The 26,772-nt window shown below is 42.3% G+C and overlaps 4 protein-coding genes across 4 annotated transcripts; 3 read left to right on the top strand and 1 right to left on the bottom strand.

Moving 5' to 3' along the window:
* Positions 1-204: 204 nt before the first annotated feature.
* LOC121962947 lies at positions 205-3,745 on the bottom strand. Its single transcript, XM_042513285.1, has 9 exons — positions 3,698-3,745; positions 2,699-2,890; positions 2,484-2,606; positions 1,996-2,225; positions 1,697-1,834; positions 1,428-1,615; positions 1,248-1,327; positions 1,080-1,163; positions 205-464 (listed from the first exon to the last, which is right to left on the bottom strand). The coding sequence occupies exons 2-9, from the start codon at positions 2,883-2,885 to the stop codon at positions 319-321; spliced, it is 1,176 nt and encodes a 391-aa protein (XP_042369219.1). The 5' UTR covers positions 2,886-2,890; positions 3,698-3,745; the 3' UTR covers positions 205-318.
* A 744-nt stretch (positions 3,746-4,489) lies between these two features.
* On the top strand, positions 4,490-9,334 carry LOC121963043 (histone-lysine N-methyltransferase SETDB2-like). The gene is given in 14 exon segments (XM_042513415.1): positions 4,490-4,621; positions 5,427-5,540; positions 5,618-5,710; positions 5,816-5,860; positions 5,863-5,936; positions 5,938-5,949; positions 6,110-6,397; positions 6,779-7,107; positions 7,479-7,648; positions 7,722-7,966; positions 8,038-8,175; positions 8,177-8,254; positions 8,461-8,549; positions 9,202-9,334. Coding segments are annotated over 14 exon segments (1,860 nt in total). The 5' UTR covers positions 4,490-4,569.
* Positions 9,335-10,683: 1,349 nt separating this feature from the next.
* On the top strand, positions 10,684-14,547 carry LOC121962771 (protein CREG1-like). The gene is given in 6 exon segments (XM_042513063.1): positions 10,684-11,022; positions 11,025-11,057; positions 13,029-13,144; positions 13,259-13,372; positions 14,377-14,427; positions 14,429-14,547. Coding segments are annotated over 6 exon segments (621 nt in total). The 5' UTR covers positions 10,684-10,751; the 3' UTR covers positions 14,465-14,547.
* A 1,827-nt stretch (positions 14,548-16,374) lies between these two features.
* LOC121962627 (T-cell surface glycoprotein CD3 zeta chain-like) lies at positions 16,375-25,924 on the top strand. Its single transcript, XM_042512845.1, has 8 exons — positions 16,375-16,489; positions 23,096-23,193; positions 23,280-23,324; positions 23,412-23,474; positions 24,349-24,384; positions 24,516-24,572; positions 24,952-24,981; positions 25,111-25,924. Exons 1-8 carry the CDS (start codon positions 16,429-16,431, stop codon positions 25,171-25,173), a joined length of 453 nt encoding a protein of 150 aa, XP_042368779.1. The 5' UTR covers positions 16,375-16,428; the 3' UTR covers positions 25,174-25,924.
* The last annotated feature ends 848 nt before the right edge of the window (positions 25,925-26,772 follow it).

Raw genomic sequence — 26,772 nt, 5'->3', positions numbered from 1 at the left:
ATCTAAAGTACTTAAAATGTATCATCTGAATTATATTTGTTAACTGCTGATTTGTCCATATAAGGACTGATTGTTAATATCCTTCATTGGTATTTTTGTCCTGCAATGATTTTACATTTTCATAGATTTTATCTTTATTCCATATTAAAAGTCGAAAACACATCACAAACAAATGCAATGAAAAAAATAATTTTATTATCAAATCAACAATTAAATAAAGGAAGTGGAATTAAAGGAGAATCAGGAAGACAAGCTTTGATTGGTTTGTATTTTCAGTGCTGCAGTTCCCCTCCGCTCCTCTGGGGGGCGACGCTGCTCTCAGTCCATCTGTTTCAGGATGTCGGGGATGAATTCCTGGGCGTCTCTCAGCTCCTCCCTCCACTGCTGAGGGACGGCGTCCCCTCTGTAGGAGCCCCCGGCCCCCAGCAGGGCCCCCAACGCCGCCCCGCGGTTACAGTTCTCACCTGGAACATTATTGACACATTTAGAACCTCACATTATTTATTAGGATTTATTTTCCTTACGAATATGTTTGTTTATCTGTTTGTTTTTGTTTTGCATTAGTTTGTTTGAGTCCTGTGCTGTCATCTGTTTGATTATCTTGTTTTCATGTCTAACAATTGGATTAATTAAATTTAAAAACAAAACTCTGCTTTGATATAGCTTATAGATAGGGCTGGCTCAGGCTTTCGTCTTTGGTAAAGCTTAAAGTTAGGGCTGGCTCAGACTCGCCTCTTTGGTAAAGCTTAAAGTTAGGGCTGGCTCAGACTCGCCTCTTTGATAAAGCTTAAAGTTAGGGCTGGCTCAGACTGTTGTCTTTTGGAAAAGCTTAAAGTTAGGGCTGGCTCAGACTCGTCTTTGGTAAAGCACATAGATAGGGCTGGCTCAGACTGTTGTCTTTGGTAAAGCTTAAAGTTAGGGCTGGCTCAGACTGTTGTCTTTGGTAAAGCTTAAAGTTAGGGCTGGCTCAGACTTTCGTCTTTGGTAAAGCACATAGATAGGGCTGGCTCAGGCTTTCTTGAACCAGCCCCTGAATAGGCTGATATAAGCCTGGTCAAAGCTCCACTGCTGTTACGAACCTCCACAGTTGGTGTTGGTCAGGATTCCTCCGGTGAGGTCGTCATGAAACTGGTGAGCCAGGTAGAACATGCTGGACAGAGCTCCTGTAGGGGAGGGTTTGATTAGTGCAATCATTGATCATTAGAGATCAGTGGAGATCATGTGACCTGTGGTGCAGATCTGTGAACCTTTAGTGTAGCAGGCCAGACCGAAGTGCTTCACAGCCCTCTGATGGACCTGCAGACGCTTTTCAGAGGACGCTGGAAACCTGGAACACAGATACAGATACCATCCTAAAGCTGGACACGCAGGGGACACTTGAGACAGACCTTATGTCCTCCTGACATCACACAGGAAGTGGCTGCTACCTGGCGGCCTGGTGGCCGTAGCTCTGGCAGTCCTCCCAGGCGTCCAGCCTCCTCAGAGCGTGCTCGGCCTGCTGCTGGATGCTGGCTCCGCCTAGCACGGCGTGCAGCGCCTGGCTGTAGATGGACACGTATTCAGGCACCTTGGGATGGGGGTGTGTGAGCTTCACAAACTCCACCGCTGCTGAGACCTGAGGACACAACAGAACGTTAAAGATGTTACGCCACATCGTCTTTGACATCCGTTAAATGTGTGTTTAAATGCCACCCACAGCACGCTTCTCATTGGCTGAGGCGGACAGCAGGATAAAAGGGAGGATCATGGGAAGGCAGCCGATGGCGTCCAGTTGGCTGTCTGGGAACGAGGAGCTCATAATGTGGCGGCTGCGATTTTCTGCAAATGCAAGAACCTGAAAAACACAAAGAACACTGTAAGAACAGAAGGAGCTTTTGGTTGTGTCAGGGTGCGTTTGATTTATCTACGGGGCGAGGTCTGTCGGTTCTGCTGGGGTGCGTTTGATTTATCTACGGGGTGAGGTCTGTCGGTTCTGCTGGCGTGCGTTTGATTTACCTGACGGGGCGAGGTCGGTCTGCTGTCCTGCCAGTCGGAGAAGAAGGAGCGGTGGAAGGACTCGGCATACGTGTCCTGGTGTGAGCCGGGCGTTGTCATGAAGTGGATATAGTCCGATAGGACGGCGGCTCGGGCGTCCGCCTGAGAGACGTCGCTGAAACGTCCAGTGAGCAAGCGGGCCGCCCGCAGGGAACAGAGGACATTAAGTGTGTTGTCCCCGGCCTGAAGACCTGAAGACCACAAACACAATATGCAGTACTCAGTCATAGTCCTAATTGATTTCCGAATACTCAGTCTAAGTCCTGAAAAAAATCTGAGTACTCAGTCTAAGTCCTGACTAAGTCCCAAGTACTAGGTCTGGGTCTTGACTAAGTCCATGTACTTAGTCTGAGTCCTTCCTAAGTTCTTAGTACTCTATCTGAGTCCTGACTAAGTTCCGAGTTCACAGTCAGAACTGGGTACTGGACCAAGTATTGAATTAGCAGAACCTTGATGGTAGTGGACGGAGCCATCGGAGGACTTCCACAGATTCAGTTTGTTGTGGAGGATCACGTTACCGACCACATCGGGTTTCTTGGCGCCTGATGACCAGGCGGTCCGCCCGCTACCAGCTGCAACACACAAACAGGAAGTTCAGGATAAATATGAGGATGTTTCCAGAACTTTCCAGGACTTTATGAAGGGATTCCAGGGCTCTTCGTACCGATGTTGGACAGGCTGAGGATGCTGGACGGGTGTCTGAGTCTGGGCGAGTGGAAGCCAGAAATCCAACCTCCAAAGTCTCTCCTTATGTCTCCGATGTCGTAGTACCAGTGGACCGGCATGGACATGGAGTCAGCCGCACACATCCCCCACAATGCATCACTCACCGCCCGCCGCACCTGAGCCATCTCACCTGAGGAGTAAGGTGTGACCTCTGAGCTCTGTGGACAAGAGACAGACCTAAGACTGTCCTCTTTGATAAAGCTTAAAGTTAGGGCTATTTATTTCACATAACATTTCAGAGTTTCTCTTTTCTCAAAAACACAATTGACTCCTTTTTTCCCTAAAAACATTTGTTTGTGTTCTTTTTTAAATTTATTTTTATATTCTGGTGACATTTTTGAAAATCTACAAACTTTTGTCAATTTTCTTTTAAAAAGTTTGACTTTTTTCTTCAAAAGACATTGGCATTGCTTTTTTTTTTACGATGTTTATTTTCTGTAATACATTTTGGTAATTATTTTTCGGGATGTTATAAATGTTTTGGGGAAATCTTTTCATTAAATTTTCGGGCAATATTAATATTTTAATTATTGATATTTGCTTTGTCTTAACATTTTTGGCAACTTTGTTTTTCTTTCTAAAAATGTATTCTTCTTTCGGCGATGTTTTCTCACACAACTATTTTTGGCAATTTCTCTGTTTTAAAAAATCTTGTTTTTTTTTTCCTTTCAAGAAAATTTGGTGATTATTGTTCTATATAATTTTTTGTGGTGATTTCCCCCCCTAAAATAATTTGCCATTTATGTTATATATATATATATATAATTTTTAATCTGCCCCCCCTATGTTAAGAAATCTGCCCCCCAACCCTAAATCACTAAAATGACACAATTAATCACAACCAGAAACTGTAAAAACAAAAATGATTGTTCATATCTGATGAACAACACACAACCGAATCTGAAATACAAACAAGCGGAAACACGTGCAGCTTCACCTGCTCTGACAAACAGTCCCTGACCTCCTGACTCTGTATATATTAATGCATCACAGAGTGTGTGTGAGTGTGTGTGTGTGTGTGTGTGTGTGTGTGTGTGTGTGTGTGTGTATCAGACCTGTCGCAGCTCCGGGTTTTTGCTGTCGGGGTGAATTTTTACATAACTTCAAACCTTTTCTGTTATAAAACTGCACCGGAAGAGGCTAACGTTAGCATGCTAACGTAAACAAACGGCTGCTCTCGGCTCTGTAATTAAACTTTACCGTCTGTATGTGTTTTATTTAATGTGACCGGACTAAATTTACCTCCAGAAAAAGTCACATTTCATTCATTAAAACGTTAAGAAATAGTTTAATAAACCGCTGCAGTTTATTTTTTTGTAACCTGTCTGAGTTACGGTGGTCAGTGTGGATCAACTCAAAACGCGAAGCGATCGGTGAGGATAATTTTTCCCTGAGCTGAGGCTGCCAGGCTGACGCACTGCGATCAGCAAACTCAAAAGAGCAAAAATTCACGATAACAGTGTTTATGTGCTGATAATGAAAAAAAACAATCAGCATTGTGGTGACAGTGGCAAAAAAATCAGGCTACGGGACCAAAAACGTCCTAGAAAACTAAACTCGGGACCTATTTTTCTTTCTTTTAGCTACGGCGTCTGTTGAGGGTCACGTTTTGGCGTAAATCAGTGGAAACGCGAACATGTGATAGTAGCGCCAGTTTGAATGCGCGTTAAACTTTAATTTAACGGTCAAAAAGAAATCAGCGGTCTGTTTCTCGTTAATGCTGATGTTTCACTGTGGTTTACGGTTTTTAAGCTCAGGCAGCTAACGGCTAACGGTTGTTTTTAGCTCAGTTAGCCCGCTGCTAGCAGGATGCTAACGATGGAGCCCGAAGAAGAAGCAGCGTTAGACCCTGAAGATGTCGGTGAGACTTTTTATTATTTTAATATTTTTTAATCTTCATAATAAGCGTTAGACCCTGAAGAAGACTTTTTATTATTTTAATATTTTTTAATCTTCATAACTAAAGCGTTAGACCCTGAAGATGTCGGTGAGACTTTTTATTATTTTAATATTTTTTAATCTTCATAACTAAAGCGTTAGACCCTGAAGATGTCGGTGAGACTTTTTATTATTTTAATATTTTTTAATCTTCATAACTAAAGCGTTAGACCCTGAAGATGTCGGTGAGACTTTTTATTATTTTTCATTGGTAATTTAACTGGTTAAACCTGTGATGTTTAATTATCCTTAAATTTAAAATTTGACAGAATCTGAGAGTTTGAAACCTCTTTATTTTAATTCAGTTTGAGTCATTAAGTCTGAGTTCAGTGTTTTCTGTCACACAGCTGCTCTGAAAAACTGTTAGGGACCGTTGTTTATTCCTGAGAGGAGGGGGGGCTGTTAGGCTGTTTAGAGGGACAGGCGCGCTGTCAGAACCGTTGTTGGTCCTGAGAGGGGAATCACAGTTAGGGCCTGCAGGTTCTTCAGACCGAGAGGGGGGTGGCTGTTGGGGGACGTTGCCGCTGTCAGAACCTGTCCAGAGGGGAACACAGTCCGCCTGATAATAGATAATAATGTGGCTAATAATGTGACGACCTGTTACACCCAAGTAATAATAATAATAATAATAATAACAATAAAGATAAAATAATAATAACAATAAAGATTATATAATAATAATAATGATAATAATAATAACAAAAGTAATAATGACGTGTGTTGTTCAGAGCGGGCCAAGGCCTTCTGGAGCGAGGAGGATGTGGACCAGGTGTTTCAGGGGGTCTTTGAGTACCTGGATCACCTGAAGAGTGTCCTGAAGAAGAACACGGCCACTGATAAAGGTACGCTCACGCTCACCTGACGCACACCTGGCACAGGAAGTTCTGCCGCTGACTTCCTGTCCCTCTGTGTTGATCAGAGTACGTTCAGGGTCTGAAGCTGCTGGAGTCTCTCAACTGTCCTCAGGCGTCCAATCAGGACTCGTCTGTGGTCCAGGTGGTCATTGGCTCAGGTACACACACACACACACACACACACACACACACACACACACATAAAATAAAGAAGTAAAGAGGCTGCGTGTAGAGTCTTATTTTGGTGGGGTCTTCCTTTCCAGGTGAGCTGCTGCCGGCTCAGTTCCCCCACACAGCGCCCCCCCCCCCCCCTCCCCTCCCCCCACAGGCCGAGAGGAGCTGCTGCGACCTCTGACCCCCCTCCACCTGCAGTACCAACCCCACCCCCTGCTCCCAGGTAACACACTCTACACACTGTGTACAAGTACACACAGTTTACTACACGCTGTGTACAAATACACTCTGTTTACTACACGCTGTGTACAAATACACTCTGTTTACTACACTCTGTGTACAAATACACTCTGTTTACTACAGTCTTACTTGTGGGGTTGCAGTTGTGCCTGCCCAGTTTACCCAGCATGCCTCAGTCCGCCCCTCCCTTCTGGGGTCAGAACCCCCTGAAGGTCCCGCTGCTCTGCGGCTTTAAGAGGCTGAGCGCCGTGCCCATGATGTCATCGAGAGTGGACGGCGAGGGGGCGGACCCTGCCGTAAGTGAGGATGGGATGGAGGACAGTGTGGAGGACTGGGACGTCGTCTACAAAGCCCCATGTGGACAGAGTCTCCGTAACCATGACGACGTGATACGTTTCCTGTTGGCCACTGAGAGCTACGACATCCTGCAGGTTTGTTACATTACATCAGGTACCTCACTGCAGTAAAAGTACGTCAGATGCATGTAATAGTACCTCAGACTTTCAGTAGTGTAAGTGAAGGACAGTCAGTAGTGTAAGTGAAGGACAGTCAGTAGTGTAAGTGAAGGACAGTCGGTAGTGTAAGTGAAGGACAGTCAGTAGTGTAAGTGAAGGACAGTCAGTAGTGTAAGTGAAGGACAGTCAGTAGTGTAAGTAAAGGACAGTCAGTAGTGTAAGTAAAGGACAGTCGGTAGTGTAAGTAAAGGACAGTCGGTAGTGTAAGTAAAGGACAGTCAGTAGTGTAAGTGAAGGACAGTCAGTAGTGCAGTGTTGCCTTGAGGGTCAGTCAGTAAAGTGCAGGTTCCTGTGCAGGTGGACTTCTTCACCTTTAACCCGTCTGTCCGGTTGGACCCTCCCCCGCCGGTGGGCCCACGGCGACCTGAGATGGACCTGAGCCGGGGGTCAGAGCCCACGCCGGTGCAGCTGTGTGTCGGGGACGGCGGCGTCCGGCCCGCTGACTTCCGCTATAGGAAGGATCGCTGGCCACACGGGTGCTTCCTGACGCGCGGCCCGGCGCTGTTCAGCGTCTGCTGCGACTGCACCGACGGCTGCAGCGACGCCAAGCACTGCGCCTGCGTGGCTGCGACCAGAGGAGGGCGCCACTACAGCCACCACCGGCTGACGGAGCCGATACCGTCAGGGTGAGACCACGAAGACTCTTCTGACTGAAACAGTTTGTCATTTTCTGTTTTATATTCAGTCAGTAATGATTTGCATCAGTGAAACTCAACCTGTGGGCGGTGGGCCAAATCTGGCCCCTCATAGGGTCCCTGGTGGCCCACAACCATTTTCTAATTGACAAAAAAAATAGTGATGAATAGTCTTTGTCCTTTTAGTGTCCATAAGGTGCCAGAGTGCATAAAACATCATCAAAATAGAGCCCTCACACCCCCCAACAGAGGACACAGCTACGACCCTAATGTCCCAAAATCCCAGAAATCTTCTAAAATTCTAGAAATGTCCAAAAATTGTAGAGACACCCTGAAGTCCTACCCATGTGTCTCTGTCTCAGGGTGTACGAGTGCGGTCCGTGGTGTGGCTGCGTCCGGGCGCGCTGTCAGAACCGGCTGGTCCAGAGGGGTATCACAGTCCGCCTGCAGGTCTGTCAGACCGATGGGCGTGGCTGGGGTGTCCGTTGCCGTGACGATCTGGACCGCGGCACGTTCGTGTGCATGTACGCAGGTGAGGGGCTTGCAAGTTTGGTTATATGAAGAGCTTTATTCATGGTGGTGAGGTAACGGCGCTGTGTGTCCAGGTGTGGTCCTGCAGAAGGTCCAGAATCCCACTGAGGCTCTGCCCCCGAAGCTGACGAGGGCGGACCTCCCGTCAGACGATGAGGTAGAGGTCGTCACCGAGTGGCTGGCCCCGCCCGTACTGGAGAGCCGCAACAGCCTGCTGGAGCCCCCCAAGTCCCCGCCCACCTCGCCGCCACTGCACGTCCCCGTCATCCAGAGGCCTGTAGACACCGCCGCTGCTGCGGCGCCTCAGGACAGAGACAAGGTGAGACAGGACACAGTCACTGTCTCACTATGACCTTTGACCTCAGTAAGATAACCTCCGGTCTGTTTCAGACGGTGCTGGTCGGCGCTCCGCCGCCTCCAACTCGTGCCGCCGTCCCGTTAGGTGACAGCTCGCCTCACAACTCGACATCCTGCCGTGCGGTGGTGGCGGCGGTCCACAGCGTGAATGGCAGCGAGACGAAGAAGAGTTTTAAAGAGAACGCTGAAGGTGGACGACGTTTACGTCCTGGACGCCAGTAAGGAGGGAAACGTCAGCCGCTTCATCAATGTGAGTCACAGCAGCTCGCCATGTGACGGTTTGATCAGCGTTTACTGGTTCTAAATGATTATTTTTTATTATTATGTATCTTTATTTATTTATTATGAAGCATTATTTATCATTAATCATTGTTGCGCAGAACACGTTTAAGGAATGAAATTAAAAACAAACCATAATAAGGTTTGACCTTTGACCTGTGCGTCTGCTCCGTACAGCACAGCTGCCGTCCGAACCTGTTCGTCCAGAACGTCTTCACCGACTGCCACGACCCCGCCTTCCCCGCCATCGCCTTCTTCACCAGCAGGTCAGAGACCACCACCACAACAACATGTTTGTTTGTTTGTTTGTTTATAAATCTCACTGTGGCTCAGGGCGGTGAAGGATGTTTGTTTGTTTGTTTGTTTGTTTATAAATCTCGCTGTGGCTCAGGGCGGTGTTTATAAATCTGCTGTGGCTCAGGGCGGTGAAGGATGTTTGTTTGTTTGTTTGTTTGTCTCGCTGTGGCTCAGGGCGGTGAAGGATGTTTGTTTGTTTGTTTGTTTGTTTGTTTGTTTAAAAATCTCACTGTGGCTCAGGGCGGTGAAGGATGTTTGTTTGTTTGTTTATAAATCTCACTGTGGCTCAGGGCGGTGAAGGATGTTTGTTTGTTTGTTTGTTTGTTTAATAAATCTCACTGTGGCTCAGGGCGGTGAAGGATGTTGTTTGTTTGTTTGTTTGTTTGTTTATAAATCTCGCTGTGGCTCAGGGCGGTGTTTGTTTGTTTATAAGGCTCAGGGCACGGAGTTTGACCTGTTTGTTTTTTTTAAAATCTCACTGTGGCTCAGGGCGGGACACGCAGCTCAGGGCGGTGAAATGTTTGTTTGTTTGTTTGTTTGTTTGTTTGTTTATTTATAAATCTCAGTGGCGGTGAAGGATGTTTGTTTGTTTGTTTATTTATAAATCTCACTGTGGCTCAGGGCGGTGAAGGCCGGCACGGAGCTGACCTGGAACAGCGACGCGAGTTGCTGTTTGTGGGACAGTTGCTGGGGACAGTTCACCCTGGAGGAGCAGCTGTGTGTCGTCTGTGAGGTCGAAGGTCAAACTCACTGATGACATCATGTTTTTTACTCACATGGTGATGTTATGTTTTTTTAATAAAATGACTTATTTTGAAAATATACTCTGATTTTACTTACTTTGCTTGACTTTTATTTTGCTAACAGAGTTCAAGGGAAAATGTTCGTCATTCGAGCTTTATTCTGAAATTCCATGGTAGGAATAGTGGAGGTCTTTTTGTTATATCCGAACCTTTTATTTTGAAACTCTATGTCCAATATTAAGAGAGAGAGGCTTTTACTCTGAAACTTGTATCTGTCACTAACCTTTGATTTGCATATTGAAAAAAATTTCAGAAAACTGAACACTTTTTGTCTTCATGATAGAAATCAGTGAGGAATTTTCATAAATGTTAAATGTTCTTAAATGTCTACAAAAGTGTCAAATCTTTACCGTGTTGAACTTTTCCGTCACGTCTTTAGAGGGTTTTGTTCTCAGACGGAGTCCGAAATCTTCACCTCGCGGCACTGAAACACCAAATTCAAAAGCTTTCTTCCTGTCTCAAATTTATATAGCTTCTTATGTCTAAAAACATGCCTTTTTTTTCTTTTAAAGATTTTTTTGGCATTTTAGCCTTTATTAGATCAAAAGCATGAAAGGGAGAGAGAGGGGGGACGACATGCAGCAAAGGGAGTCAAACCCGCGGCTGCTGCGGTGAGGACGCTGCCTTCATTTATGGGGCGCCCGCTTTACACACTCAGCCACCGGACGCCCCAAAAACACGCTTTTTTTTATCGTTAGCTGTTGTCAGAATTTTCCGATTTTTTGAGTGATAAAAAAAATCCAAATCCAAAAACTTTTGACTCTAATATGACAACAGAAAGAAGAATTTTGAACTCTCACTTCATCCAATGTTCAGATTTATAACCTAGAAATGTATAGGAAGAGTATGTGTTTAATTAGATGATGTCTTTTTTGCATATTTAACCCTTTAAAACCTGAGTTATTTCTAGTGATTCTCCCTTTGTTAAAGCCACCTTTCAGGTTATTTGTTCGTCACTTTCACAGTTATCTTCGCTGTTTTTACTTCAGCAGTTTGCAGGACATTTGAAGTTGATGGCTCCTTTTTTTCTGACAGAAATCAAAACCGTTTTCTTCGGTTTCAGAGGTTGAAGTGATTGTCTGAACGCAGCATGTCGGTGCAGGCTTCAAAGAGTTAAACAGAACATTCAGAAAATAAATGAAGTCTGCCGATAAATATCTGATCTCAGAAAAGTTTCCTCATTCACCTCAACTGTGTAACCATCATTTCTGCTCTTATTTTGAAATCCCAAGGCGGATGTTGAGCACGGGGAAGGACTTCCTGTTTGGTCGGTCTTTTTTTGTGGAACTCACAGACCGGATGTCCCCGTGTTGTTTATATCCTGTCCTCCGGATTCTCACCGCTTGTCCTCTGTCTCTGAAGCCGACCATGAGCGCTTCTTTGCGGGCTCCGTGTCTGCTGCTGCTCGGCCTCCTGCTCTCCGGCTCCTCCGGGTCCTCCCGGGTCCGGGTCCGGGTCCGGATCCCTCCTCACGACCAGGTGGCCCGGGTGGCCCGCTTCGTGGCTCACCAGTGTGACTGGGGCTCCCTGGCCACCTTGTCCTCGCACCCCCCGCTGCAGGGCCGGCCCTTCTCCAACACCTTCAGCCTCAGCGACGGGCCGCCGGGCTCCGGGACCGGCGTGCCCTACCTGTACCTGACCGCATGGAGGTCTCCGTCCAGGACCTGCAGGTAAACACCCGACAACACCCGATGATACCCGACAACACCCGATGATACCCGACAACACCCGGGACTATCGTACAAGTTTATCTAGAGTCCCGCAGAGTGCAGACTGTGTTTTACTGGTCAGAACAAACAAACAAACAAACAAACAAACAAACAACACTGCGTCATGAAAACTTTAAGGATATATTTTATAAACAAATTATTATTACAAACTCTTTCAAAAAAAAAAAAAAAAATCAAATAAAAATGTATCTGCAACTTTTATCATTATTGTATTATTATTTCTAAACTTTTATTGAATGATAATGATGTTTGTTTTTAACCCCTTGACTCCGTTTTCTCCTGCTGCGTTCAGACGCTTTTCACAAACATTTCAACCTCTGAAACCGGAGAAAACCGGTTTGATTGTCAAAAACAGGAAGAAAAAAAACGAAAACATCATGAGGAACTTGATAAATAACATCCTGCAGACTGACAAAAATGAAAATGATCTGGATGATCATCATCATCATCATCATCATCATCATCATCATCATCATCATAACTCCAAAACTTCAGAAAAGTAGAAAACTTCATAAATCTCTTAATAACATATTGAAACATTTTAACACTTTCTTGAGGTCATTTTCTTCCGTTTTTTCTCCATCTTTCTTTTTTCGGGTCATTTTTATTTTCTTGTACTTTTCAAAATGATTTCTTCTTTCTTTATCTCCTTCTCATGTTTTCCAGAGATTTTGAGCAAAAGTTTCTGTGTTTCAAAGGGTTAAACTGGCAAAAAGTAAATGTACAATCCCTAAAATAATAATAATAATTTATAATAATTTTCTTTTCATCCAACATTGAAGATTTTTTTATTAAATACTAAACATTTCTTCCAAAATGTTTAAAATAGTTTTAAACATTTTCAATCGACTTATTTTCATCGACTTTTTTTTATTTTCTTACATTATTTTTTTACACAATAATGTAAGAAAAAAGTAAAGTTTGGCTCAGAGATCAACATAAAACAGTCATTACGATCATTAATAAAGGATCACAGACTTTTTTTCAGTGTAAAACAAACTGACCAGAATCACTTTAATGTTCCTTTAACATTTCTGTATTTTAGTGTTACGTAAAGACTGAAATGTGTGAGTTCATTTTTGTGTTTTATGAAAAGTTATGAAAACAGTCAGCAGGTTTTTATGTAACAGCAGAGGCCATGACTCAGCACTTCCTCCAAACGGTGATTCAGCAGGTTTTCAGTCACATGTCAGAGTCATGTGACTGATGAAGCTCACAGAGGCGACTCAGCAGAAACAGGCGCTTTAATGGGCGTGTGAATGCTGAGCTCGAGTCTCTGTGAAGTTAAAAATGTGCTGAAAAGCTGCAGAAACATTCAAACAACTTTATTCAAACTATTTTTGTTTCACACAAAGCTGAAAAGCTTCATTTGAAACTATTTAAACAGATTAATAATCAATAAAAATATCAATCAAAACCAGCCGAACACAAGAATCTACACACGGAAAAAAGTCTGATCCAGCTGTGTCCACATACGCTGTCTCACTGTCTGTCCCCTCAGCTGTCTGTGTGTGTCCCCTCAGCTGTCCCCTCACTGTCTGTCCCCTCAGCTGTCTCACTCTCTGTCCCCTCAGCTGTCTCACTGTCTGTCCCCTCAGCTGTCTGTGCGTGTCCCCTCAGCTGTCTCACTCTCTGTCCCCTCAGCTGTCTCACTGTTTGTCCCCTCAGCTGTCTGTGTGTGTCCCCTCAGCTGTCTCACTGTCTGTTCCCCCTCAGTTGTCTGTGTGTGTCCTCTCAGCTGTCTCACTGTCTGTCCCCTCAGCTGTCTCACTGTCTGTCCCCTCAGCTGTCTCACTGTTTGTCCCCCTCAGCTATTTCACTGTCTGTCCCCTCAGCTGTCTGTCTGTGTCTGTTCAGTTGTCTGTGTCTGTGTGTCTCCTCTCAGCTTTCTTTCTGTGTGTCCCCTCAGGTGGTCCCCCGCGGGCGTCCCTGTCCATGTCTCTGGCTCAGACAGATTACTGCAGACAGCAGGGCTTCGACCCTCAGAGTCCTCTCTGCGCTCACATCATCCTGTCAGGATCTGTGCTGGAGGTACACACACACACACACACACACACACACACACACACACACACACACACACCTGTGTCTCCAGGTGACCCGTCACATGTCCCCATCTCATGTCCCTGTCCCCCTGGTGTCCAGATTAACGGGACGGAGGCTGACTTTGCTAAGAAGTCTCTGTTCAGTCGACACCCGGAGATGATCGACTGGCCGTCCGACCACGGCTGGTTCTTCGCCAAGTTCAACATCACACAGGTACAAATACTACTGATACTACTGAGAGTACTACTACTGACACCAATACACCTGACAGCACTACTATTAATATCACTACTTCTGCTAATAATAAAACTGTTGATCACAGCTGGTTCTCTCAACACCACACAGGTATTAATACTGCAAAAATTACTACTATTGCTGATACTAATACTACAAATACTGCTGATACTACTGAGAGTACGACCATTCATACTACCACTAGTGCTAATAATACCAATCATGGCTGGTTCTTCATCAAATTTCATCACACAGGTACAAACACTGCAAATACTACTACCACTACTACTTTTGATACTAATATTACAAATACTACTGATACTATTGAGAGTACTACTACTACAAGTACTTCTAAGACTGTTACTCATAGTAATAATGATCACAACTGGTTCCTCACCACGTTCAACATCGCACAGGTACTAATACTACATATACTACTACAGCTGATACTAGTACTACAAACACTACTTATACAACTGAGTGTACTACTACTACTACTACTACTACTACTACTGCTACTAACAATAATAAAACTACTGATCACAGCTGGTTCTTCGCCAAGTTCAACATCACACAGGCACAAATACTACTGAGAGCACTAATACTATGAGTACTAAATACTACTACTACTACTGATGCTAATGCTACAAATGCTACTGATACTACTACTACTACTGCTACTTATAATAACAAAACTACTGATCACAAATCTTGGCCAAATTCACATCACACGGGTACAAATACTAAAAGTACTAGTACTGCAAGTATTAATACTATGTATACTATTACTACTTCTGATACTACACATACTAATACCTCTACTACTACTGCTACTTATAACAATAAAACTACTGAGCACAGCTGGTTCTTTGCCAAGTTCAACGTCAGATTCAGCGAACAGACCTCGTATTGGTCCACGCGTCAGAGTCATCAGCCAATCAGAGGGCAGGACGTGACGATAATACTGCATCTCCATGTTTCAGGTTTGGGTGTTGGATTATTTTGGCGGGGTGAAGACGGTCACTCCTGAGGAAATACTTCCAGGCCTCGCTGCATACCAAACACCACTGACACCCACTGCTGCTGCTGGGTGTTGTAGTTCTGTTTTTCCTGTTTGTAGTTCTGCTGGACGACAAAAAGAGGAATTATTTTACTCTCAGGTTTCTGCTGTTAATCAAAGTGTAACTGTGTGTGAGCGTGTGCAGTACTGCAGTCTGACCTCCAGAGAGAGCTGATGATCAACAAACCTGTTAACTTAAAGTCTGTCTTTGTGCAGCTCGACTTACAAACTCACGATCAACAAACCTGTTAACTTAAAGTCTGTCTGTGTGCAGCTCGACTTACCAAACTCATGATCAACAAACATCCCGTTAACTTAAAGTCTGTCTGTGTGCAGCTCGACTTACCAAACTCATGATCAACAAACCTGTTAACTTAAAGTCTGTCTTTGTGCAGCTCGACTTACCAAACTCATGATCAACAAACCTGTTAACTTAAAGTCTGTCTGTGTGCAGCTCGACTTACCAAACTCATGATCAACAAACATCCCGTTAACTTAAAGTCTGTCTGTGTGCAGCTCGACTTACCAAACTCATGATCAACAAACCTGTTAACTTAAAGTCTGTCTGTGTGCAGCTCGACTTACCAAACTCATGATCAACAAACATCCCGTTAACTTAAAGTCTGTCTGTGTGCAGATTGACTTACCAAACTCCACTCAATAAAACTCACATCTAAGGTCATTTGACTAAAAACAACAAAGAGCACTTTTAAGTTAAGTTTAAGCAAATCAGAGTTCAGATAAATATTTCAGACTGTTTGGATCAAATTTTTACACATCATTAAATTACAGATAATCTTTTCTTTAGCTTTGATAATTATTGTCACTTAAAGTGATTCTTACTGAAAGATAACCCCCAAGGTTTTGATTCTTCACTAATGACTACATCTCCCATGAGTCTTAGCTGTCAGCAGGGTGTAAATCTTATTTCACTTTATTGATTAAAAGAAAACCTTTAATTCACATTTATTTTTTGTGTATTTGTTTAGCTGTGAACGCTCATTAAGCTTAAAATATGAGCGGAAAACAAAAAATAATGTTTCAAAAACAAAAAATAGATACATAATGAGGGGCGGGGCTTGTAGAGCGCGGGGCGGGGCTTCACCTCGTCTCTTTGTGCCTTAAAATATCGTTTTTTAATCTCCACTAACGACACTTCGCTCCTTCCTGATGTGAAACTTTTTTAATAACTCGCTGTGAAATTAGATTTTTGAGACAATGTTAACGATAATTTGTTTAAATAAAGTTTGTTTAAAAACCAAATTGCTCCTTTTTAATCTTTAGTGTATTTGTTTTTGTATTTTTTAACTTTTTTGTAGGTTTATTAAAAATTTACTTATGTCATTAATAAAAACATCAAACTCCATGCCCAGGAAACACGGGAGGACAAACTGTAAAAAAACAGGTAAGATTTCATATTTTACAGATTTTCAGTGTTTGTTTGTTTTTTAATTATTACTATTATTATTTTGTTGTTCTGGGTGTTTTGAATTTTTGTTTAGCAATTTTGGCTTTTAAACTTGAGTAATTTGTTTTGTGTTACTTTTTCTGTCAGAGATTAAAGGTCATATTGTTATATTATTATATTGATTTTTTTATGTAAGAGTTTTCTCATAAATGAAACTGAAATAATGAATAATGACTTAAAACGCTTTTTTTTTCTTTAACAGGACACTTTTACTCAGATTCACATTTTTGATTTTCGGAAACTTCAGAGAAGAAAAGACGGCGACAGAAACGAAGGAGCTGACTGTTGAGTTTGTCTTCGGTTCATGTGTGCAGGCGTGTTTTTGATGTGTGTGGTTTTGTGTGTAAGCAGGTTACTGTTGGTATGAAATGTGTCATCTGTGTGCGTGTGTGTGTGTGTGTGTGTGTGTGTGCGTGTGTGTGTGTGTCACCTGTGACGGCAGCTCCTCACCACTTCCTGTTCCACTCAGCGACAACGACAGCAGAAGAAGAAGCTTCAGTTGACGAGATGGATCCGCAGACGTGGATGTGTGGTGTCCTGCTCCTCGCCGCCGTCTTTCCTCCCACAGGTAAGATCCATCACACTCTCAGAGAACATTTAACGTCCAGAACGTTTACCTTGAGGTTCTGCAGAGAACGTTAACCTCGGATCCTCAGAGCTTCAGTCGCCTGCTCACTTCCTGTGTCACTTTATCTCGTTTTAAACAAAGTTCATCATCGACAGAAACAAGATTTTTAAATCTGAGTCTTCGACGAAAAGCAGCCGAGTTTTCAATGTTTTCTAAAAGTTTCCTTTTTAAAAATCGTGTTGATGAAGACATTTTTCCCAGATCACCGTCAGCAGAGCCTGAGACGTTCCTCTGAGGTCTGTTAACCCACAGACAATCCTCTGCCCTTCAGCTCGTCTGAACACATTTAAAATATAAATGCTCTTTTTTATTATTAAGTATATTTAATCAGTAAATAAATGAGTGTGAGCGTGGATGTAAACTCCGTCTGTGGCTTCGATCAAACGGCCGCAGTTCGTTACAGTCGGCCATCTTGTTTTTATCGGCGTGTTAGCTCGTTCAGCTAACTGCTAATCAGCACCGTGCTAAGGGTGTTAACATGTTAGCTAACCACTGATGTGTTAGCATCACCGACCGAAGACGTCAGCTAGGTTTAGTAAAATAAATAATAATAATATAAGAATACACATATTTGAGTTGTTGAATTCAGGTGTTTAATTGAAGATTTTATTTTTTTTTGTGTTTTTTTTTGTGCATCCTTTAAAAAAAGTCCTTCTGGTGTCATTAGAGGACAGAAACGTCCAAACCCCAAACTGCTTTAAAATATAATAATACTATGTCAAATATTTATTAAAAAATAACATTATTTTCCACTTTCACTGAGTTAAACCTTTGTTTGTTTTTTTTAACCAGATGTTTCTGTAATTTTTGAGTTAAGAAAAAATTATTTAGTGGATTTTTTTTTTAAATTTCTGACTGACTGAATCTGATTTTACAGATTTAAAGGACAGATTAAGTTTAGTATTTATATTATATATATTAATTATTAGTATTTAAATTTTCTCTCTGCAGTAAAAACGTGTGAATGTGACACTTAGGTGTGATAGCTGATGTGTGTGAGGGGTTCTTTGTGTTGTACAACATGTTTGTAACGTGTGTGAATGTGACCCTCAGTGTGATTCACTCTGACACTGTGTGAATCTGCTCGTCGCGGAGTGTCAGTCAGTTAATGATCTAATATCAGGTGTTTTTTTGTGAGAAACTGTTGGAGCACAAACTGCGAGCAGCTCAGGAAGCAGCTCGGGGGTTTGATCATGTGACCTGCGGTGACTGAGAGACGCTGGCTGTTTCCACTCCTCAACACACACACACACACACACACACACACACACACACACTGCACACACACACACACACACACTGCAGCTGCACGCACACACACACACACACACACACACACACACACACACTGCAGCTGCACACACACACACACACACACACTGCAGCTACACACACACACACACTGCAGCTGCACGCACACACACACACACACACACACACACTGCAGCTGCACACACACACACACACACACACACACACACAGTGCAGCTGCACACACACACACACACACACACACACACACACACACTGCAGCTGCACACACACACACACACACACACACAGACACACAGGGTAGTGTTACTGAAACAGGCATCAATAACTGATGTTCAGATCAATATTAATGTTCAGTTTGCTGTTGAGGTTAAATCAGTGACCGATGATGTTTCAGCCGTCTGCAGTGACGGGGTTAAAAAACAGCTCAAACGTTACATCACCGTCAGTATTTAACCTCACGGGAACATTATTAGAAATGATAAACAGCCTTGAAATGTTCTTTGAACGGTAGATTAAAATATATTTTCTTCAAAACATAATTACAACCTGTAGGGAACATTAGTCAATGTTGTGGGAACGTTCCCTGCTAGCTGGGGAGGGAACTTTCCAAAATTGACCAGAACTTTTTCACGTTGTTGTTGTTATTGTCGTTGGAGGTTAGAGGTTGTTGTTGTTGTTGTCGTTGGAGGTTAGAGGAGGTTGTTTTGTTGTTGTTGTTTTTGGTGTTGTCGTTGGAGGTTAGAGGAGGTTGTTTTGTTGTTGTTGTTGTTGTCGTTGGAGGTTAGAGGAGGTTGTTTTGTTGTTGTTGTCATTGGAGGTTAGAGGTTGTTGTTGTTGTGTTGTCGTTGGAGGTTAGAGGAGGTTGTTTTGTTGTTGTTGTTGTTGGAGGTTAGAGGAGGTTGTTTTGTTGTTGTTGTTGGAGGTTAGAGGAGGTTGTTTTGTTGTTGTCGTTTGAGGTTAGAGGAGGTTGTTTTGTTGTTGTCGTTGGAGGTTAGAGGAGGTTGTTTTTGTTGTTGTCGTTGGAGGTTAGAGGTTGTTGTTGTTGGAGGTTAGAGGTTGTTGTTGTTGTTGTCGTTGGAGGTTAGAGGAGGTTGTTTTGTTGTTGTTGTTGGAGGTTAGAGGTTGTTGTTGTTGGAGGTTAGAGGTTGTTGTTGTTGTTGTTGTCGTTGGAGGTAGAGAGGAGGTTGTTTTGTTGTCGTTGGAGGTTAGAGGTTGTTGTTGTCATTGGAGGTTAGAGGAGGTTGTTTTGTTGTTGTCGTTGGAGGTTAGAGGTTGTTGTTGTTGTTGTCGTTGGAGCTTAGAGGAGGTTGTTTTGTTGTTGTTGTCGTTGGAGGTTAGAGGAGGTTGTTTTGTTGTTGTCGTTGGAGGTTAGAGGTTGTTGTTGTTGTTGTCGTTGGAGGTTAGAGGAGGTTGTTTTGTTGTTGTCGTTGGAGGTTAGAGGTTGTTGTTGGAGGTTAGAGGGAGGTTGTTTTGTTGTTGTCGTTGGAGGTTAGAGGTTGTTGTTGTTGTCGTTGGAGGTTAGAGGAGGTTGTTTTGTTGTTGTTGTTGTTGGAGGGTTAGAGGTTGTTGTTGTTGTTGTCGTTGGAGGTTAGAGGAGGTTGTTGTTGTTGTCGTTGGAGGTTAGAGGAGGTTGTTTTGTTGTTGTCGTTGGAGGTTAGAGGTTGTTGTTGTTGTCGTTGGAGGTTAGAGGTTGTTGTTGTCATTGGAGGTTGTTTTATTGTTGTTGTTGTCATTGGAGGTTAGAGGTTGTTGTTGGTGTTGTCGTTGGAGGTTAGAGGTTGTTGTTGTTGTTGTTGGGTTAGAGGAGGTTGTTTTGTTGTTGTCGTTGGAGGTTAGAGGTTGTTGTTGTTGTCGTTGGAGGTTAGAGGAGGTTGTTTTGTTGTTGTCGTTGGAGGTTAGAGGTTGTTGTTGTTGTTGTTGTCGTTGGAGGTTAGAGGAGGTTGTTTTGTTGTTGTCGTTGGAGGTTAGAGGTTGTTGTTGTTGTCGTTGGAGGTTAGAGGAGGTTGTTTTGTTGTTGTCGTTGGAGGGAGGTTGTTGTTGTTGTCGTTGGAGGTTAGAGGAGGTTGTTTTGTTGTTGTCGTTGGAGGTTAGAGGAGGTTGTTTTGTTGTTGTCGTTGGAGGTTAGAGGTTGTTGTTGTTGTTGTCGTTGGAGGTTAGAGGAGGTTGTTTTGTTGTTGTTGTCATTGGAGGTTAGAGGTTGTTGTCATTGGAGGTTAGAGGAGGTTGTTTTGTTGTTGTCGTTGGAGGTTAGAGGTTGTTGTTGTTGTTGTCGTTGGAGGTTAGGTGGGTGTGTGTGGGTGTGTGTGGGTGTGTGTGCGGCTGTGGTGTGTGTGTGTGTGTGTGTGTGTGTGTGTGTGCAGCTGCACACACACACACACACACACACACACACACAGACACACACGGTAGTGTTACTGAAACAGGCATCAATAACTGATGTTCAGATCAATATTAATGTTCAGTTTGCTGTTGAGGTTAAATCAGTGATCGATGATGTTTCAGCCGTCTGCAGTGACGGGGTTAAAAACAGCTCAAACGTTACATCACCGTCAGTATTTAACCTCACGGGAACATTATTAGAAATGATAAACAGCCTTGAAATGTTCTTTGAACGTTAGATTAAAATATTTTCTTCAAAACATAATTACAACCTGTAGGGAACATTAGTCAATGTTGTGGGAACGTTCCCTACTAGCTGGGGAGGGAACTTTCCAAAATTGACCAGAACTTTTTCACATTGTTGTTGTTGTTGTTGTTGTCGTTGGAGGTTAGAGGTTGTTGTTGTTGTCGTTGGAGGTTAGAGGAGGTTGTTTTGTTGTTGTTGTTGTCGTTGGAGGTTAGAGGAGGTTGTTGTTGTCGTTGGAGGTTAGAGGTTGTTGTTGTTGTCGTTGGAGGTTAGAGGTTGTTGTTGTTGTCGTTGGAGGTTAGAGGTTGTTGTTGTTGTCGTTGGAGGTTAGAGGAGGTTGTTTTGTTGTTGTTGTTGTTGTCGTTTGAGGTTCGAGGTTGTTGTTGTTGTTGTCGTTGGAGGTTAGAGGAGGTTGTTTTTTTGTTGTTGTCGTTGGAGGTTGTTTTGTTGTTGTTGTCATTGGAGGTTGTTTTGTTGTTGTTGTCGTTGGAGGTTAGAGGTTGTTGTTGGTGTTGTCGTTGGAGGTTAGAGGAGGTTGTTTTGTTGTTGTTGTCGTTGGAGGTTAGAGGTGGACGCTGACGTTCAAGTTGAGCAGCAGATTATTAGAGAAGAGCAGCCGTGTTTATTTTGGAAGTTTCACACAGGAAGTAGTTTGTGGTGATAAGGAGCTTCTGGTTCATGTTTCCACGCCACCCGAAATCAAATGTCTCCGATGTCACTGATGTCTCCTATGTCTCTGATCTCTCAGATGTCTCTGATAGTCTCCTATGACTCCGATGTCTCTGACGTATCCTATGTCTCTGACGTCTCTGATATCTCCCATGTCTCTGATGTCTCCTATGTCCCTGATGTCTCTGACGTCTCCAATGTCTCTAACGTCTCTGATATCTCCCATGTCTCTGATGTCTCCGATGTCTCTGATCTCTCAGATGTCTCTGATAGTCTCCTATGTCTCAGATGTCTCTGACGTATCCTATGTCTCTGACGTCTCCTATGTCCCTGATGTCTCTGACGTCTCTGACGTCTCCTATGTCTCTAATGTCTCTGATATCTCCCATGTCTCTGATGTCTCTGATGTCTCCAGTGTCTCAACTGATGGCACTTGAAGGACTCGTTGAATACAGTTTTAGACCATCAGGGTCGGTGGACTCATCAGGCCTCAGTCTCAAGAGGTTTGCAGCATTGTCGTCCTCACCGATAACCATTGATGTCTCTGCATATTCTCTCACAGTCTGTCCCGCCATCTATAGTCACACCTGCGGACAAATACGTCCAGATGTTAATAAAGTTTTGACTGCGACTTAAAAGACCGTCACTCTTTTTACTGGATCTACCCGATAATGTCTTTGATCCCTCCCATGCCTGCTTCATATGACCAGTTACTAATTTTCCCTCCCCTCTTTAGAATAAAACAGACGCAGCCTTGATTTCATTTCGACAGCTTTTTAGCTGTTTTGACACCCGTGACTTATTGTTTGGAAAAATGTTGACAGTTTTAGTTTGAGTTGTAGTCTCTTCACAGAGCTGAACATGTGATGCGATAGTGTCCCTGAGTTCATCAGAGTCTGGGCAGGACCGAAAGACGATATCCCCGTTAGTCTCTCCGGAGCAGTCGCTCAGCTCCACACACCTGGATTTGGTGGGGGACTGGTTCCACCCTCCTTACCAGAGCTTTAAATTTGGTTAAGAGATGGATTACACTGTGGTCCGATTCCTGAGGGGAGGTCTGCATGTGGTTTTAAACGCATCAGGGCTATTTCCATAACAGCGATCAATAGTTCAGTGTAGGCGAGTGGGCGGAGGGTAGGCACGTGTTCTGAATAAAAACGGGCTGGTCTGCAGAGCGGCTGACAGCATTATCGTAGCTCTCGGCGAGTCTCTTCCTGCAGCGTCGTCGTTCGGCCCCGGCACTAAGTGACACGACGGTGGTCTGGAGATAAAAGGTCTGAAGGTGTGTGCACACTTGCTCTGGTGCACATTATCGTGTGACCACAAACACGTACAGCCCTCCGTTGCTGATCGAGACGCGCTGCTCTCGTCCGTCTCATTGAGGTGGATCCAGCCGGACTCGGAGCTGCACGGCGTTCTTGAAGCCAAGTTTCTGTAAAGCAGACAAGGTCGCTCTGCCTGAAGTCACGGTCACGTTTAGCTCTCAGCACGAGTTCATCCAGCTTGTTGTTTACCGAGTGCACGTTTGACAGGAAATGACGGCTGATGGAAATCTGCTCCGGCGTCGCCAAAGTCGACGTCTCACACCGCCTCTTGAGCCGCGCTTTCCTGTCTTTCTTTCGCCTCTCTGACCGTCCATCAGGCCGATGGATTTCATGACAGTGTGTGGGTAATTTTACGGAAAACAACCCACCTGTTGGCGGCGGTGACAGCAGGCGCTCTCGCGTGTAGGTGACGGCGTCCTGTCGGACCGTGCCATTGCTCTCCGGCGCAAACGCCAAGATGCAAATAAGTGTCCAAAACAGCCAGTTTCATAGTGAGGGCGAAGTATAATCCACATCAGACCGGGGAACTGCTCCAAACACGTTATAAAAACCCAAAAACGACATACGTTTACATTTTCACTCATTATTTGTATTTATTAAAAGGGTTTTTGATACTAACCGTGGTTCTGTTCCCTCTGCCCGTGTGCTCAGCGGCGGGGTCGATGTATGACCCCCAGGTCTGCTACGTCCTGGACGGGTTCCTCGGCCTCTACGGACTCATCATCACCGGCATGTTCATCAAGGAGAAGGTACTTTATTTTGACGGCACTTCCTGTCTCTGCCTGAGTGTCCTTCTGTTGTCCGTCAGTGTTTTATTCTGGTGAATATTTTGCAGTTCTTCAGGCCCAAAGGAAAGCCGACGGAGGAGAGCCTCTACAGCGTGAGTCCTCACTTCCTGTCCTCTACTTCCTATTGGTTGGTTTTCCACAGTAAGAGCTGTTAATGTGTGTCTCTGTGGTGCGTTCAGGACCTGAGGGGTCAGGATACCGGAGGGTACGCCCCGTTGATGAGGGACCCCGAGAGGGCCCGGGTGAGTCACACTTACTTCTGTCTTCAGCAGGGCTTTTATTCTGAAACTTTTGTGAGTCTTTCTCTGGTTCTCCCAACGTTCTTTAAGGAACCTTTAAAAAACTTAACAGCAGCTCCATCAGATTATAAAAGAACTCTGACAGATTCTCCAGGAACCGAAACCAGAACAAAAACAAAAACAACAACAAAACAACAACAAAACAACAAAAACAACAACAAAACAACAAAACAACAAAAACAACAAAATAACTGCTGAATCATCTCTAATTAAATTAAATTAATGTTAATTAAACTAACATTAAGTACGTAACTTTATTCAAAGTAACTTAACGTTAAGTATGTGGTTTTATATAAGTACATAATTTTACATAAATCACAAATCTTTATGTGAAGTAACTTTATTTTAAACGCGTAACTTACGCGTAACATTAAGTACGTACATTTATGTTAAATATTTAACTTAACGTTAAGTACGTACATTAATGTTAAATATTTAACTTAACGTTAAGTACGTACATTAATGTTAAATATTTAACTTAACGTTAAGTACGTACATTTATGTTAAATATTTAACTTTACGTTAAGTACATACATTTATGTTAAATATTTAACTTTACATTAAGTACATACATTTATGTTAAATATTTAACTTTACGTTAAGTACATAACTGTACATGAACTAACATTACGTTAAGTGACTTCACATTAATAATGTAATTTTACATTAAGTACTTAACTCAAGCAGAACCTGACAATTTCTGATGACTTTTTATTTTTTGTGATTATTTCTGATTATTTCTGATTTTTTGTGATTATTTCTGATTATTTCTGATTATTTTGGATTATTTCGGATTATTTCGGATGTTTGTCTGTAGAACCGCAGGATGGCCGACGATGACTCCACCTACACGGTGATTATTGATTTCCCTCTGGTCCTTTGAAGAATTTTCTATAAATAAACGTCAGATTTAAAAAGTGAATTTTATTGATAATGGATTGATCAGAAACAGTTTAATAAATTGTGATTTCTTCAAACTTTCAGCACCTGAACAAAAGTTCTGAGGGAGAATATAAAGAACTTCCTGTCAACAAACGAGAGGTACCGAACTGATGATTGATTTGATTATTGATTATTGATGTTTGATCTGATTATTGATGATTGATGTTTGATCTGATTATTGATGATTGATCTGATTATTGATGATTGATCTGATTATTGATGACTGATTTGATTATTGATGATTGATGTTTGATCTGATTATTGATGATTGATGATTGATCTGATTATTGATGATTAATGTTTGATCTGATTATTGGTTATTGATGATTGATCTGATTATTGATGATTGATGTTTGATCTGATTATTGATGATTGATGATTGATCTGATTATTGATTATTGATGATTGATCTGATTATTGATTATTGATGATTGATCTGATTATTGATGACTGATTTGATTATTGATGGCCGTTTCAGCGTCAGAGGAAGAACGAGAAGGTGTACCAGGTGAGTCAGTGACCTGCTGTCAACGTGTCATCATGTCACCTCTAAATACAGGTGTGTGTGTATTAACGTGTGTGTGTGTGTGTATTAACGTGTGTGTGTGTGTGTGTGTGTGTGTGTGTGTGTGTTCAGGATCTGAGCTCGGCCACCAGAGACACTTACGACTCCCTGCAGATGCAGCCGCTCAGCCGCTAACGCCGCCGCCGCCTCACTTCCTGTCTGCCTCTCAGACGTCCTGTTTGTGTCGCCACAACAAACAGTCGAAACCATTTTTATTCCATCCATTGTTCTGATCCGAAAACAGAAATCTGTTTTTTATTTTTAGCTTCACTTTCTTTTAAAGGCATTTTTAAGGGGATAATTAAGGAACTGTAATATTTTAAGGGATTATTTTGGATTATTTTTAGAAACCGTCTTTAATTAATTAATTTATCATCATTTAACCCAAAATTCCGCCCTTATTTTTAAGAAAACCTTGATTTAAAAAATTGATGTCCTTTTAAGGGATTTTTACTTCTCTAAAACCCCTTAACGTTCACAGAAAACCGTTGGAAATAAAATATTAAATCCACACGAGCTGCAGTAAAGTTATATGAATATAAATGTAGCTGTCTGTTTGTCAGGTGGAGAGGGATCACAGTTATTGATCACCGATCAGCTGATAATGTCATGTAATCATGTGATTTATAAATATGTTTAAAATCATTATTTTCTCCTGCGTCAAAACATCGAACGTCACTGACAGAGTTTATTGGTCAATAACTCGTATTTTTTGATTACTGATGTGAGTGTAAATACACAAAAATACATTCTGTTGCAGTATTGATACTTTGGTGAAACAATGAGCAGTTTTTCAGCTTAAAAGCCTCTAAAGTGCTGTTTGTTTTATTATTTTTTATCATCTTAAATTTCTCTTTTAGTTGAGCTGCACCAAAATTTAACAATAAAAACAGACAAAATAGAAAGTGTCAGAAAAGAGAAATATTTTTTCATGCTGCTTCTGTTTTTAACTTCTTCTTTTTTTTTTTTTTTATTAATTTCAGCTCATTTTAATTAAATCGCTGCAGTTTTGTTTTCTGTTTTTTTTAAATGTCCTTCTGGGAAATGGGAAATCTTTGATCAAAACATCTGTTGTCTAAAACAAAAGCCGTCTTTAAAGGAAACAGAGGGAATTTAAACATTAGCTAGCTGCTTAAAAAAAATCAAAATCAATAAATCTAAAACAATAAAGTTTATTAAACTTATTGGATTATTGTGAATTCGACAGTTAAATTAGTTTTTTTTGTATTTATTTTTAACATTTAAAAGCAGAGCTCTGGAAGATTTTATTGTGAAATTAAATCAGTGTGTCCTGCAGCCTGAAGTTTATTTTTATGCTTTATTTGATCTTATCTGTTTTATAGATTTTTGCTTAAAATGATTTCAGTCTGCAGTTTTTAGTGTTTTTTAAAGTCTTTTCAGTGTCTTGTCGGTCTGAACAGACTCATAAAGAATTAAAAAATATTCAGACTTCTGTTCAGTTGTTCTGATATTTTCCTGAGAATTTGTTCATTTATGAAAACGATTTTTATTGTTCATGTTTGTGCTTTTTGAGCTTTTTTTCTGACATTAAAATGTTTCAATAAATCCACATGAAGGCAGGCCAGAGTGATATTTTACACACCTCCAACAAAAACTGTTTCTCACACAAAAACACACACACGTGTGTGTGTGTGTGTGTGTATGTGTGTATATATATATATGTACAAAAAACTTTTTTTTAAATACTTTTTGGGTAATATTCGGCTTATCTCT

The sequence above is a fragment of the Plectropomus leopardus genome, chromosome 24 (genome assembly GCF_008729295.1).
Source record: "Plectropomus leopardus isolate mb chromosome 24, YSFRI_Pleo_2.0, whole genome shotgun sequence".
Classification (NCBI taxonomy): Eukaryota; Metazoa; Chordata; class Actinopteri; order Perciformes; family Serranidae; genus Plectropomus; species Plectropomus leopardus.
The sequence above is the reverse complement of the archived record's forward strand: the minus strand, read 5'-3'. Positions and strand labels throughout refer to the sequence as shown.

Bases quoted from the DNA above. Each gene is read 5' to 3' on its own strand.
- LOC121962627 (XM_042512845.1), top strand. From the start codon at position 16,429: ATGGATCCGCAGACGTGGATGTGTGGTGTCCTGCTCCTCGCCGCCGTC. The intron at 23,325-23,411 runs GTGAGTCCTCAC...TGGTGCGTTCAG, and splicing joins CGGAGGAGAGCCTCTACAGC to GACCTGAGGGGTCAGGATAC. The intron at 23,475-24,348 runs GTGAGTCACACT...GTTTGTCTGTAG, and splicing joins GGGACCCCGAGAGGGCCCGG to AACCGCAGGATGGCCGACGA.
- LOC121962947 (XM_042513285.1), bottom strand. From the start codon at position 2,885: ATGGCTCAGGTGCGGCGGGCGGTGAGTGATGCATTGTGGGGGATGTGT. The intron at 2,607-2,698 runs GTACGAAGAGCC...TGTGTGTTGCAG, and splicing joins CCTCAGCCTGTCCAACATCG to CTGGTAGCGGGCGGACCGCC. The intron at 2,226-2,483 runs GTTCTGCTAATT...TGTGGTCTTCAG, and splicing joins CTCCGTCCACTACCATCAAG to GTCTTCAGGCCGGGGACAAC.